Source organism: Daphnia pulex, chromosome 9 (genome assembly GCF_021134715.1).
Source record: "Daphnia pulex isolate KAP4 chromosome 9, ASM2113471v1".
In the NCBI taxonomy this organism is placed as follows: domain Eukaryota; kingdom Metazoa; phylum Arthropoda; class Branchiopoda; order Diplostraca; family Daphniidae; genus Daphnia; species Daphnia pulex.
Genome location: NC_060025.1, coordinates 5,863,812 through 5,878,832, shown reverse-complemented (window position 1 = coordinate 5,878,832; position 15,021 = coordinate 5,863,812). Strand labels below are relative to the sequence as shown.

The following is a 15,021-nucleotide window of genomic DNA, read 5'->3' as shown; positions in this document are numbered from 1 at the left end:
TTACTAGATATTCTTCTCATTTCTTTCTAAAACTTCTTGGCATGCTCAATTGTTGTATACAGTATCTTTCTTCAATTCTGTAGACTGTGCAGATTTTACATTAATACAATTTCCATGTTCATGATTTTGTTATTTTACATGTAGGTTTTTCGTCTTCCAGCATAGTTTGGTGTACTTCTGAGTGTTTCACACTATCTAGGTAGTACTGTAGATCTCATAGCATATATGTTATTGAAATATTTTACTATTCATATTTTCTTAGATGGCGCTTTGGTATTCACTTAAAGATTGATGAATTTTCTAAGTTTGTACCCTGTTTGTCACTTACATACAATTCAAGTTTTGCCTATCATGAAACACATGGCCAATTCCAAAGCGTTATTAAATCCTTTTGCCGCCATATGACACACAATTTCACTCGCGTTATTCAGTCCACATTTCATATGGCATCCTTTTTACGAGTATTAAGCTTCTTGTCGGTTACTCATTTCTTTCTCAAATATGTAGGTTGATGGAAAATTCAGGTATTCTGAATCATGAGAGTGATGTTGATATCATGTGTCTTCATTATGTTGCAACCCCTCTGATCCAAGGGTGTAACTAAAATGCGCGTGCGCGCCTGCGCTTTGCGCGGCTACTAATATGCGCGGAATTTTTCTTGCGCGTAAAAAACTAAAATGCGCGTCAAAATTTTCCGGAATTTTGCGCGCGACCACACTAAAATGCGCGCAGGACGAAGGGAAAATGCTCGTAAAAACACTAAAATGCGCGCATGGCATGGGGGAAATGCGCGTCTCAAAACTATTATGCGCGCGAAGTGAGAGAAAGTATATGCGCGCAACAAGCAGCCGACAACAGATTTTTTTACTTGGTATTGTCAACTGCCTGTTGCTTAATATGATTCTTTTAAAGGATTCATTTAGGTATTTCAATGTAAGGGAGAATCACAATTACAATTTAATCAATCAAATGTTACAAATAGTATAAAATTGCACTCAATGTTTGAAATTTTTCTGTATTGTGTAATGCGTTCTCTCTCCTTTTTAAACCGAACTATTGAATAATATTTGATAAAACTGAAACAAATGATTTCAACTCAAAATATGAAACATTCTAGAGCGGACGTAAAATTAGAAATGAAGGAAAAAAGAGGACATGGCTAAATGGGATTCACTTTGGAAAGCCGGAAAGTTAATAAATAGGCAATAGCTTTGAATAGGCCTATAAAAAAAATAATGTCTTGAGTAAGATTGAAGTTCTGCCTCCAGTTTCGGAACATTTGGTGAGATCCGAAGGGGGAGTGCTCTACTTGTTCGAGGCTAATTCAGAGGCCCATGCCCAAGGTATATTTTGTTATTTACTATATTGTTTAGTTCGATCCAAATTTGTTTTGTGTGAACGAGTTAAGCTACGTGAACGAATTAAGTGTAAGTGTGCATGAAGTTAAGTGTGTATGAACGTTGCTCGGCGTAGCTTAAGTGTGAAGACTATTTTTTTATAATGTAGATTTTTGTGAATTGATTTGTCGTCGTATGTAATCATGGTTAATTGATTAATAATTATGATAACTATGATCATGAGCTATTAATTATGGTTGATTTCATACAGACTGGAGAGCGGATGGTTGGCATTGGAGACAAAGGAGTGGGAGCATTATTCAGTATGATGGAGTCCCATGCAAGAAAATCAATTTCTACACTCAGCTACCAAACAAGGAGGAATCTTTTGAGTTCCGTAGGATTGCCTACTGGAATCCGAAACACCCATTACGATATCTCATACAGTATACCGGTGATTCCAGCGTGCAAAAAGAATTCGCGCACGGAAACGCGAAAGGTGAAAAAAGGTAGGTCTTTTCAAACTATATTTTTTGGGGGAAACCTTTTGCCTTAGTTATCGTTTTTAACTATATTTGTATTTTGACTGCTGGCGTATTACGTGGGTTATTATGGAGGTTCTATATATTCGATATATTCTTCATGCTCTGTACAAATTTTTTATAAAAGAAACAGAAACTTCACCATGACGGCTCAATCAACTAGAGAGGAAATCAAACAACGTATAGGTGCGCCATGCAATGCATATAAGGAACTTGTTTGCGAAGCTCCTGAAGAAGCAAATCGTCACTTAGTGATGGCTCCCCGTAACATAAAACAAGTTCAGAATGCGCAAGCTATGGAACGACAAAAATTTCGTCTGAGTAGCGATGCGTTTTACAATTTACATTTTGGGGCAGTTGAATCTAACTTTGTGAAGCACATACAAACCTACCCTAATTTCATATGCATGATGTATCTTGAGCCGCTGGCCTCAAAAATTATGGGCTTAATTGATCGTCCCGACCTTGGAAGTCTTGGGTTCCAGTACGATACGACTTTCAAGCTGGGAGACATTTATGTATCCGTATTGATAGTCCGTTACTTGGAATTCGATCAAGAACCAGTGAAGCCTTTTGTATTGATGATGCATGAAAGGAAAACGATGGATGTTCATCACGCGTTTTTCAGAAAAATAGCAGAATGGTTTCCTTCTTTGGTATAGACTATACTATTATTTATATTCATTATCTTCGTGTTATATTCATAGAAATTAATTTTACAGGTTTCTTCAAATAGTACCTTCATCACTACTGACGGAGAAGATGCTTTTGTGTCAGCCATAAGCACCCATTTTCCTCACATGCAGCGATATCTAGATTGGGGACACCTATTCGAAAATGCTAAAAGAGCACTGTATCGCTCAGGCATCACGAAAAGAGAGGAAGTAGATCAGTATATGAGCGATTTACGCTCACTTTTCCAAAAATCAACGGAGCTGAAATACCATAAAAGATATAGTGAGATCCTGAGTGATGGAAAACAATGGAAACAAGTAAGTTCCTTTACCAGCATTTTTCAAATTTTGTCCTCAGATTAAAAAAATGTTTTCTTATTTTTTCGAATCGGTATTTTTAGGCGTTTAAGGATTATTACAAAAAAGAAATACACTCAAAAATAGCTTTCATTGGTCGGTGGACACTCCGATTGCATGGGTTGTTAACCGGCGATACCAACGCCTCGGAATCTTTTAACTGCGTCTTGAAGCGTCTCCAAGACTGGGAAGAGAGACCAGTTGATGTCATTGCTCGAGGCTTCTCATTATTATGTCAATACCACGACATAGAAATCCTAAGAGGAAGATACGCTATGGGAGATCTGACCCTCAAAAAGTCTCTATCCAAGGTATCAACATGCATAAATTTATAAAACATTCCCGCTTTTCATTTTTGTGGTTGTTAGCTTTATGATAAAGAGAAAGATAAGCCTGTGTTTGAGAAATGTTTACCGCCATCAGAAATTGTGCCGGAGATGATGTCAGTGTATTCAAAGCTCAAAACAGAGGTGCATATAATTAATTTAGTTTCTGTGATTTTGTTACTTATTTATTTGTTTTTTGTTTAGATTCAATTGAAAATTCAAAATGCAGGAGAAGACAAGAATTTAAAAGACAATTTTGCTGATTTTACAAAGCATGAGATAGCTTCACGTCTGAACAAGGATGACCTGATTACAAGAGTTAGTCCAGGAGAATATGTCATAAAAAGGACAACCAATAGCGAAAACAGAATCGTAACACTCATCCCTAAAACATATTCTGCGTTGAAATGCTCATGCCCCGCAACAGACTTGTGTGCCCATTTGATTGGTTGCCAAATTTTTCTTGGGTCATTTGACCATGAAACGAAGAAACCGAAAAATACTACGATGGCACTGAAAAACAATCGCAAGGCTGCCGACAAGACATCAGGTAGAAAGCAACCACGTAAGTTGGACGTAGATGCTGAGAAGACGAAAAAATTTCCAGTCCCGACAAAACTTGGCAATAAACCGGCAACAGCATGGTCCCCAGTCGCATCAAAATCTGTTGCATCAACTCAAAGGATTTCCTTGTCACCAGTTCCATCTCCGAACACTTCAATTACTTCGGCAGCTCGGTTCTCCTTCGGATCAGGATCTGTATCGTCACCTCCTAAAAGGACTTCTTTTTCACCAGTTGGATCAAAAAACAGTTCAAATGTTTCGGCACGTTCACCCGTAGAATCTGAATCTCAAACCAGTTTGAATTCATCTCACAATTCTAACATTAAATCTCCCATCTCGTTACCTGGTAACGCAGTAACACTCGAAAGTTTTCGTAATAATCGGTTGAGATCGCAATCCAATTTGAAAGCTGTAAAGAAAGATCGGTCTGCTGACGCTAAGGAAATTTTACAAATTAAAACTTCAAAGAAGGTAAAGAGCAATAAGCTTTTTAAGTTATTAAACATATCAATTAATGTTTTTATCATTATATAGGCTCCATATTAAAAAAATGTGGCACCGGTACTATCGGCAGTGGCAAAAGAGATTGAAGAAATTGAAATTTGCAAAGAGCTACAGGATCGTGCGGAAAATGTTTTTCTTGACCCTCGGGACAACCAATATCTGGAGCAACACGGGTTAAAGGATTTACAAGAAAGAGAATGGCTCGGAACACACCATATCAACGGAGCCTTGGCTATGTTAAGGTTCGTTAATTCATCGTGTATTACAGCAAAACTCGACCACAAACATTCTTATCATCGGGCACGATAATTCGAATTTTTTGTATTTCTAAGCCATCTGGGCGATTTCCATTATTTTTTTTACCGAACCCTATAGTTTTAGTAACTAGCTGGAGCCCCCTGTAAATTAAAAACCATTTTATTTTCAATAGGAGCCAATTCCCTGATATTGGCGCACTTTTCAATTCGCAGTGGGGACAGTCACTTGCATATCCAATGTCAACCTCAAAAACTTGGATACAAATATTTCATGACAATGACAATCACTGGTTGGTGGCGGCGGCTGGCTTTGGCCAGCAAGAAGGGATCATGATATTCGATAGCCTTATGGGTTCCGAGCCCCACAGGCACACCAGTTACGCCGTATCTCAAATCTCCCCTGAAAAAAAAAACAAAGTATTAAAGGTTTCGATAATGAACGTTCAAAAACAAAAAGACGGTTTCAGCTGCGGTCTATTTGCTATTGCAAATGCAACAGCTCTAGCTTTCAAGTTAAATCCATCGGAATTTGTGTACGACCAATCCGATTTGCGAGCTCATTTCTTGTTGTGTTGTCGCAACCGAAAAATTGAGCCATTCCCCTCCATTCAATCCCGTAAGTCCCGCAATTGGAGGCCTAGTTCTTTTTACAGGTGCCCATTGTTCTGCAATTGCAGAATGCCTTTCAGCGAAGATGACATCGGTTTCCCTGATCGTTTCCGAACAATCGTTGAATGCAAAGGCTGCAAGAATTGGTATCATATCGATTGCGAAAAAATACCTAAGGATGTTATCACTAACAAGCGCTGCAAATGGCGCTGTTCCAATTGTGTGTCGTCTTAATGTATTTACCTTGCTTTTGATGAAGATACATCTGTTACCGTATAATTCATTCAACATACAATCAAGTAATAAACAATAAAAATTAAATTATATACCGCTTTTTGTTCTACGAGCAATGATGACACAATTACAACACTGATCATATTTCCAATTTGACATTTGCGAATTTTATTGTATATTGTTTTAGAAATATAAGTAATTATTTTAATCATAATAATCCTATCGTGTAGTCCAAAGTCGGACATTTGTCTGATCTTCACCCATTCCTTTAACAAAAACGAAAAATTGTTTCCTCTCCCTTTAAAGTTGGAACCAAAATGACGCCATGTTCTTAAATAATCCATTGTCCCTATGTTTTTTCTTTCTGGAGGTGTGTCGGTCTTTTCAACTCCATCACCGTTACGTCAGTTTCAAACTTTCAGTTCGTTTCGTCGTTTCAGTTTTATTCTTCTCTCCTGTGTTTTTCCAACTCTGTGGGCAGTAATGGAGTCTTAAAGACGGACGATTCCTTCTTTATTAAAGATGCGTAGACTACTTGTTCAATCCACTAGCCTTATTCACTTGTTAGAACTTATCTTTCCCTGTTGTTTGATTTGAAAGATTCATGAAGCGTAGTGTAAGCGTAGTATATATTGTCTCAACAAACTAAAAATTTGAATACGACGATAAGCTTATTGTATAAATGAACCCGTTTTGAAGTTCCTTCTTGAGCGAGAATACATAAAATCGTATAATTTTATTGAAAGAGGAACTGCTGCAGCAACAGTGTTGCTGTGCATGTTAAGCTATATAGTGTTTAAACGTGCGATGTGAACTAAGTTGTGTTGGCGTTTTGTCTAGTTAATATCATGGCAATTGGCCAACGCACCACAATAGGAGGAATAAACCTTGCTGGTCGCCACCCAACTTTGAAGTTGCCTCAGTTGAATAATCTAATGGAAACAAGTTCCACAGTCACGTACAACATTTGCCACCCGAGCAGAAGACGGAAGACAAGTGATCTCATTTTAATTTAACATTTTGAATTTTGTTTGGGTGGATATTAGCAGTGGTGAATACGAGATCGTTCAACCGCCTTGTGGAATCTAGCGTGTTTCATTTTAGTGACGCATTCCTCGAGCTCATAAAACTCATTACCTCATGCAAGTAGGGGAGTATAGCTCAGTGGTAGAGCATCCGACTGCAGATCGGATTGTCCCCGGTTTAAACCCGGGTGTTCCCTATGAACAACAATGTAGATGTGTGTGTTGTTGGTATCTTTCATTAATTCGTATGTGTAATCCATTAGTTTATCTCATTCCTTGTTGAATTGTTTTTGAACATTCATTTACCTCGGCTAGAGTAACAATTTCCCGAGAATACCAGTAGTGCGTCGAGCAGACAATCGAATAGCAAAGCAGGATCTGCTAAAACGTCCACTATATTAGAACAGGATCGAATTGTCAGTGGAATAGAAGCTAAACCGAATCCTTGCCTTGGGCGTCACTTTCGACCATGCACAGTTTATTTTACACTACTTTTTCAGTGTCTATTTCTCATAATTTTAAGTTCTTGAAATGACAGAGGCTGGACGGGGATTTCTGATGCGTCAAAACTCCTAATTTTACATTCCGTCCAAAATACTGACAGTGGCTCGTTGTATTTATAGTCGGAGCCATTCGAAGATTTGCTTTTAAATCTCCTCAACCGGTTAAGCCGGCTGCTGCACTATAGCACATACATATTTGGTGGGAACAAACGAGTTTTCGAAAAAAAACGTGAAATTAAACCTGTGCAGCAGTTCAAAGTCCTTGTGTATTATAAAGAATTGAGCTTACTCGATGTTTAAAACTTCGGGCTTCTTCGATGCACACGTCACAAGGAAATTGATATCACTGTTGAAATCTACAATTCAGTTCAACTGTCGCTATAGGTGCTACTTTATCTTATTGTCCGAGAAGACTTTTGGAACTCGGGAACTCTTTTTTTGCAAAAATGGTTGCGATGACGACAAAATCTCTATTTGATTGTTTCCAGCATTATTCTGTTATCCAATTTCATGGGTAGCAATCGAGTCGACGTAACGGATGATTCCGCCCGTACGCGACAGATAGCTTAAAAGTGCTTTTTTATTTTTTTCCCCGTTTCCCAAGCTTACGTTAGCTTACATTAGCTTGTATTGTATATAGTAGCCAAAGAGTTAGGTTTTTTTTGCTTGGCGTAGCTAGATTTTTTTTATTCCGTCGATGATTTTTTCTGTCAAGCTTTATTCAGCTGAAAATTACTTGTATTTTACCAGGCAGACTTAAACTCGGGTCATACTTTTTGTTAGTAAGCTTGAACTTACTTTTACTTTTTCTTCCTAGGTTTTCATTCTTCTTAAAGTTACTTGAAATCGCTTGAAATAATAAAAGTAATGAAAATAAAAGCTTGGGTAAGCTTTCGTTTTATCATCTAGGGAAAAAATAAGCTGAAAACAGCTAACATTTTCTTTTTGTTTTTATGCTATATAATTCTTATGTTAATGTAAGCTTATTCTATGCTATGATTAGAAAAGTAACGATTATATAAGCTGAACACAGCCGAAAACAGCTAACTTTTATCCTAATCAATAATCAGCATGCTGCTGCAATCAATATGTACATCATCTGCTCCCTTAATCTAGATTCTATAATTTAAATTATTATTTTTACCGTTAAATTGACTATTTTATAGTCTAATTTCTTACGGATATACCCTGCGCTTTTTTTCTATAAATAAAAAATAAAATACGTATATAAATTGCAAGTATTTTTAATAAAAACATGCAAGCCATATAAACTTAGGCTTAATATTACATCGAGTAATATATTCAATAAAAAATTTTAAAAGTAATTTTAATAAGTGATAGATGCATTAAAAGGATTAAGGGAAAGAGAAAAAGAAGAGAAGAGAAAAATATATCTGGTGTAATTTTGGTAGGATTCGTTATTGAAAATTTGATTATATCAAATAATGCCACAACAGGACCAACGGTGACGATCAACAAAGAACGCAGCAACCCCTCATCACATCAGTAACTGGATAGGTGACCCAAAATTTACGAAAAAGCTTAGAAATAAAAAAGTTAGCTTAGTTTAGCTTAGAGAAAGGTGCGCGCGCGCCATTTCTTTATTTCCCCCTTTTTTCTAGAATAGATGAGAGTAAGCTGAATCAAGCTTCAGAAAACACAGCAATTCTTAGCTCACCACGGAACCAGCTACGTTTAGCTTACATATTTCATGGTTCTGTGTGTTGCAAAGTTAAGCTTACTAAGTTTTTAGTAAACAAGGGATTTTTTCCATTTTTCTAAGCTGAAACAAGCACTTTTAAGCTATCTGTCGCGTACGGGCGGCATTATTGAAGATAGGCTACGTATCTGTTCAATCCACTCGCCTTATACACTTTTAGCTGTTTTTGCCTTGGATGATTACAAATACTCTCGAAGCGCAGTTTTTCTATTTCCCCCAACAATAAAGTAAAAATGGAATGCGAAGGTTACGATGCAAGTCCTTTCTTTAAGCAAGCAGATATAGAATCCTAGAACTCGTTATTAATTTAAAAAGAAACTTGCTTGTGATGTGCGTGTTAACCGCGTGACTTGAAGCAGGTTCTCTTACATATACGACCAGCATAGTTTGTCTAATAGTAACATCATATATGGTTACTGGCGAATGATGGCGCACCACAATAGGAGGAAAAAACCTTGCTGGTCTCCACCCAAATTTGAAGTCGCCTTAATTGAATAATCTGATGGAAACAAGAGCCACGATCACGTACAACATTTGTCGCTACGCAGATGAAGACGGAAGACATGTGATCTCGCGTTAAGTTGTTAGTCTCCCCCAGCATCAATTGACATCTGTAAAATTTAAATAGGTTTACGAAAATTGTTGATGGAATCCAACCAGACTCGATATTATTTTGTCTGACGGAAGTTTGAATGAAAAAATCCCAACGACTCCGGTTTATTTGGATCTGCTGCAGTCAGAATTCCATTATCCATCAATGTCGCCCTATTCATTGACGTATGCTTCGTTGATTAAAGTAATCAAATCACCTTCAATGAATGAGAATGACATCAGTGCGTCTAGCAAACAATTGACTTTTGGTGCAGGATCGGCACAAACGTTGACCGTAGAGGACGATCGAGTCATCGGTGGAACAGAAGCTGTTAAGAATTCCTTGCCTGGTATAGTAAGTTATTCTCTCAGCTTAATTTTTTTCAAAGATAATTTAATCAAGAAAATGCCTTTTAATCTTAAATGGTTCACTTCACAGAGGATACTAAGACTAGACGGTCAATTCAGATGTGGCTTAACTCTAATTAGTCCCACTAAAGTCCTGACAGCGGCTCACTGTGTCTATGGGAGAACTAAATCATTCATGGGGCAAATTTCTATCCTTCCATCACAAATTTCATTTCTAATATATTTAGTCTTTGGCCGTGGGACATTATCCGATTGACTGTAGAATTGAGCATACACGTTTGGACCCCTGACAGTGACGCCCAAGTGGTTAAAAAGGTAAAGAGCGCAGCCCGTCATCCGTTATTTTTAACCGACATCAATTTGGTGAGTTATTTAACAGCACATAAAATCGCAATTAGATTCATTGTATTATCGTTTCATATCATACTAGGCAAATGGCGTCGCTGTTTTGACGCTGGACTCACCCGTGACTCACACGTCGACCATATCTCCCGTCTCCTTGCCATCAGATAGTTCCAACGACCAGTACGCCAGTCAAAGGGCGAGTTGGATGGGAAATGACGTCTGAAGGTCGTACACAATCGCAATTGAATGTAGAGATTTTGAATTTAACGAATTTATTAATTTACGAGTTTTCACCGTATATGTCTTCGTCTTTTTGTTTGAAATCCAGGTGGATCTCTATCACCTAACTTACAGCAAGCTACAATTGAAGTTATTAGCAAGGCTCAATGCGCTAAAAGCTACTTATTGTTCTTCTTGCGGGGATTCGTAATCAAATAAAGCAGTATGCTCTGCACCACATCTCCCGGCATAGGATCCTGCAACGTAATGAAAAAGAGCATATTGTTATTTAACGGATCGATTGAATAAAATGCTTGAATTGTTTCAGGGTGATAGTGGTGGTCCGCTGTTTGTTAGATCGACACCAGGTTCTCCGTGGATTCAGGCCGGTATAGTCAGTTTTGGACTTGATGAGTTGATTCAGACGATTACGTTTAATTACACAGTCTCATATCAATATTTTATATGACTTGTACTGCTATATGTTTTTATTGTTGCAGGATGTGCAAGCGCAGAATATCGTTCTGTATACACCAGGGTGTCTTCATTTTTGCCTTGGATCAAGAAACACATGGGAAAACCAGAATTAATTAAATTATTTAATTAATCAACAAATATTCAACGGTGCTAATGTGTCTCCTTTGTGTTCATTCCCAGCATCAGCATCTCTTATAGAGTTTTCATAAATATAAGAATGTCATACGATTGGCTATACTGTCTCAAATACTATTAAATTGCATCTTGACGTCTATGATAAATATTCATTTCTTCAACGAGTTTTTAAAATCCAGTTGTGAATCCACAGGTTATGCGTGGTATACGAGATTACGAGTGTATTGTATTATTTAGATAAGATTTTTCATATTTCATTGTCACAGGCTGATGGTGGTGGCCCGATATATTCGTTCGGTCGTCACCTGGTAATCCATGGATTCAGGCCGGTATTTTCAGTTCCAGAGTTCCGGAGGAGTTGATTATGAATAAAATTAAATTCCATCTAATAGGCTACAAGTAAGATTTTTAAAAAATGCCTCTCGTCAACAAATAAAATGGAATGGTGAATATCTCGGAAAGGGAATTTCACGCGAAACAATTCTAATTCTAGAACACAAACGTGAAATGAATCAGTATCAGACTACCTGTGAAGAAAATCAGAGCTCTAGTACATTGAGAGAAGACTTTCGTATGCGCTACACTGGAAAGTTTTGCATTTATCTCTCATTAATACAGTTAACAAAACTTCTCTTGCCGATGCAATTTCTTAATCACCTAGCGCCAAATTCACCAGGATGAGTAAAACCCACTGTGTCGTTTACATCATTATTGGCTACGTCCTATTGTTCTCCAATTACGCGGTCAGCAATGGAGTCTACGTAACGGCCGATTCTGTTATAATTGAAGGTACGTATAAACCTACCCAATTCACTTGGCCTTGTGATTTTTAAGTCGCCTGAAGAGATTTTCAATTCCATTGCCCAAGCGAGTTAAAAAAAAGAAAGTGCGGCGAAAATGAATTGAGCTGCTTCAGACGAACCCGGCGTTTTAGTATACATCCCCTTGATGGAGTGAACTTCTCGTCTAGGGAATATTGAGAGAGAAAATACTGGTTTTTAGTTTTTAGACTCGTACAATGCCTCGATCGGCAGTTAACCTTGTAAATTCCTTATATTTTAACAAATTACCCAAAAAGGGAAATGAATTGATAACTTTGTAAATTTTTGAATTCATTTCGATATGGATATTTATGCATATTGTGTATTTTTGATTGATGCAGATGGTGTTCGGTATGCGGCCAGCAGACTATCTAGTGAAATAATCATGGAAATAAGGGGAAGGAATAGTGGTTATAAGGAGTTGTCCATTTGAAATCCTTTTAATACTTCCACAATATTCACAATATTTGCCACTATACATGGAAAAAGATGTAGCAAAGGTAAACTCGCGTTTTTACTTCCTTCTTCTCATTTTTTCATTGAAAAACGTGTGGGGTCGAAACAAAGCAAATTCATGAAAACATTACCATTTACTCTTTATGCATTTTGAAAAGAGAATAAAAGTTTACCAGTATTGAACACATCAAGGTTATTATCCGAATCAAACCTTTTTCTCTTCTTTGCAAACTCTCTAGAGATACCTCCATGATTGAAGTGAACGGAAAAATGGAAACTAAGAATTATATGCAGAAATGATAACTATTAAATGCAGAATGTAGAACAAAATCTTTTGAACGAAAAACGTGTCCGAACAGAAGTAAGTAACGAATGTCAATTTCCAGGCTACTGCCTGTCAACGCCTGGTCTACTGCCTTGTCTGCCTACTGATAGGTGACGCTACGGGGATCACCATTTATTCCAAAATGTTTTCGCATCTCCTACCCCTAGATGGCGAAATCGTCGAGTTACTACTGACAAAACCTAATAACAACCAAGATGGAATGACCATTCTAATTCCGGGATTGGAAAAAGTCTAAAAAATTATTACTTCTTCTTTTAAATAAACCTTTACAAATAAATTTGTAATGGTTGATGTAATTCATACTTAAAGCCGTATAATTACATTAATTTGAGTGTAAATAAATAATTAGCATTTCAAACTCTTGGTAATGTACGCATTACTTCCCTGTTTCACATTAAAACAATCATTTCGTTTCCCATTAGTTAACTGTTTACCTTACGATTAACTTCACCATTACCTATTACATTTCCCTTTAAAGGTGGCACAAACGGCTTGCCATACTGGTCGGAGATCTGTGGTGTTAGAAAAGAATAATTGGGCCTTTAGGAACATATCCATAATCAGTTTATTTTAAATTTGTTACTCCCAACAATATTTACACCTATGTACAGTACACGACAAATAATTATAACTCAACTGTTTGGTAATAAAACTTTTTTACAAATACCTGTAATTAAGTACTTTTACTATGAAACTTAACAGATACTTTTTTTGGAGGAATCTCTTCTGGTTTAATGGACTTCGTAACTCTAGCATTATTGTTTACTTTCTTCTTGAGAGTTGTGTGTCGAAGTTAGTTAATGTCATCATTAGGTTAGTCAGCATATACAATGCACATAGCACTTTCCCCAGCTGCGTCATTTCTTCCATTGATACAAGAAGAAAATTTTAAACAAACTTTGAAAGTGAACACTAATATTTTGGAGTTTCCGTGGAATAGCTTTTCCTTTACCTAATGGCTTAGACGTGGTGTCTCAACTAATGAAGTTATGGTAAAACAAAAGTGAATTACAGAAGTTGTTTCCAAAGATTTTGTTAAGTTTAGTTACATTACATATCCCCCCCTTTTGGGCTTTAGGTTCGCTTTCCATGTACATATCTTCATTTCTTTCATTGCAGTAGTGAAGTAATAAGATTAGAAGATCAGTGTCCCTCCCCTATAACAATAGTAGTTGTTGTTACAGCACATTATAATGTGATATTTGATATTTTTAGGTCGGAATCATGCTCTGCATATGAAAAGAAGTTACTCCTTTCTCATTCAGGCTTCTAGTTCAATTATAAATCCTTTTTTGTTTCTGGAATTGAAAATAAATTATTCTTAAGCGTTAATTAGGATCATGTCATTCGATTTCTGGTCCAACAGTTTTTGTTATCTTCACATGCATCATGTGTTTTTTAGATGGAATAGCTTAACCATCAAACACTAATTTTGATCATTTTCCATCGTTTGTTATAACGTTTTCGCAATAATTCCTTAAAATTTTCAAATATTTTTCGTTTTTAGGCCAAGATAATCTGTGCAGAAGCCGGCCGCTATCGATCGCATTGGTGTTCAGTGTTGATAATAACATTTTTGTGATATTGGCACAAACGCTAGAGTTTCTTCTGAAGTTGATAATGTTGAATTCAACGTCGTAAGTGTCTGTTGAAGTTGTCATATTTCGGATGGCATCTCTAATGAGTTTTACGCCCACAGAAATTATACTTATTTTTCCAACTCTGTATTGATCACTGTTTCTTTCATATTTGCATAATATTATTTAATTATGGAATGTGTTGATATTCAATGAAAAGAGATCGTTTATTCCTTCTTGGCTGTGACACTGTGTGTCCTCTCCAAAATGCTCAATCAATTTCTTTTTCATATACACCAGAGATAAGGCTTGCAGCCATGCAAAGCCATTTCGTGACAAAGTACTTTAGAGCAACGATTTGGAAATCATCGCGTATAAGTTTCAATGGGTAATAATAAAGCAATGTACTCGTTAAATATCTAAAAGGTTTTCCAACCATTCGCTGTGTTTTCTTTTAATCGTTTCGCTACTACTTAATTGCTGTTTTGTAGATTTTGGTTTCCCTTGAACGAAAACCTTGTAAAGCAATCTTTATAATACCAAATTTGATTTTCACACAAATCTCCAATCGCAACCATGAAGCCTCAACCCTCGTTAGACCAATTATCTTTTCATCTGCTCTCACAAACTTGTAGAAACTTTTTTTTGCGTCTGTACGTGTGATATGTTTTCCTTGTCACGATTTTTTTTTCGAAGAAAAATACAAACACGTTTTTTAATTGATGAATGTTTCCTGGTGCTAACCGATTGTGAAGGTACATGACTGAAACTTTCAATTTGGTAGTATCGAAATTTTAAAAAATTAACTTTATCCTTTGACACATATTTCTTCCAACACTTCTAGAACACAGTTTTCAATTATATAATTCATTATTTTGATGAGTTCTGCACTTTGCTTCGAGAAAACCTAGATAAAGAAAACGTCTTTTATTAGTGGAAAAAAATTTAATTGTAATTGGTATTCACTAAAAATATTCATGTTTTATTCAAATTATATATATTAAGATACTTTTAATATAAATACATTGTATTA

The 15,021-nt window shown here is 36.5% G+C and overlaps 1 protein-coding gene, 1 long non-coding RNA gene and 1 other non-coding gene across 3 annotated transcripts; all 3 read left to right on the top strand.

Moving 5' to 3' along the window:
• Positions 1-6,554: 6,554 nt before the first annotated feature.
• Positions 6,555-6,626, top strand: Trnac-gca. The gene has a single exon. It is a non-coding gene; the product is annotated as a tRNA-Cys (tRNA).
• A 2,783-nt stretch (positions 6,627-9,409) lies between these two features.
• On the top strand, positions 9,410-10,180 carry LOC124201644 (granzyme M-like). The gene is made up of 4 exons (XM_046597807.1): positions 9,410-9,598; positions 9,683-9,792; positions 9,840-9,975; positions 10,043-10,180. The coding sequence occupies exons 1-4, from the start codon at positions 9,410-9,412 to the stop codon at positions 10,178-10,180; spliced, it is 573 nt and encodes a 190-aa protein (XP_046453763.1).
• Positions 10,181-12,840: 2,660 nt separating this feature from the next.
• LOC124202478 lies at positions 12,841-14,711 on the top strand. Its single transcript, XR_006878177.1, has 2 exons — positions 12,841-13,054; positions 13,919-14,711. It is a non-coding gene; the product is annotated as an uncharacterized LOC124202478 (long non-coding RNA).
• Positions 14,712-15,021: the final 310 nt, after the last annotated feature.

Coding starts and splice junctions, on each gene's coding strand:
- LOC124201644 (XM_046597807.1), top strand. CDS start 9,410: ATGTCGCCCTATTCATTGACGTATGCTTCGTTGATTAAAGTAATCAAA. Junction 9,599..9,682: donor AGAATTCCTTGCCTGGTATA/GTAAGTTATTCT, acceptor TTCACTTCACAG/AGGATACTAAGACTAGACGG. Junction 9,976..10,042: donor TTTTAACCGACATCAATTTG/GTGAGTTATTTA, acceptor ATATCATACTAG/GCAAATGGCGTCGCTGTTTT.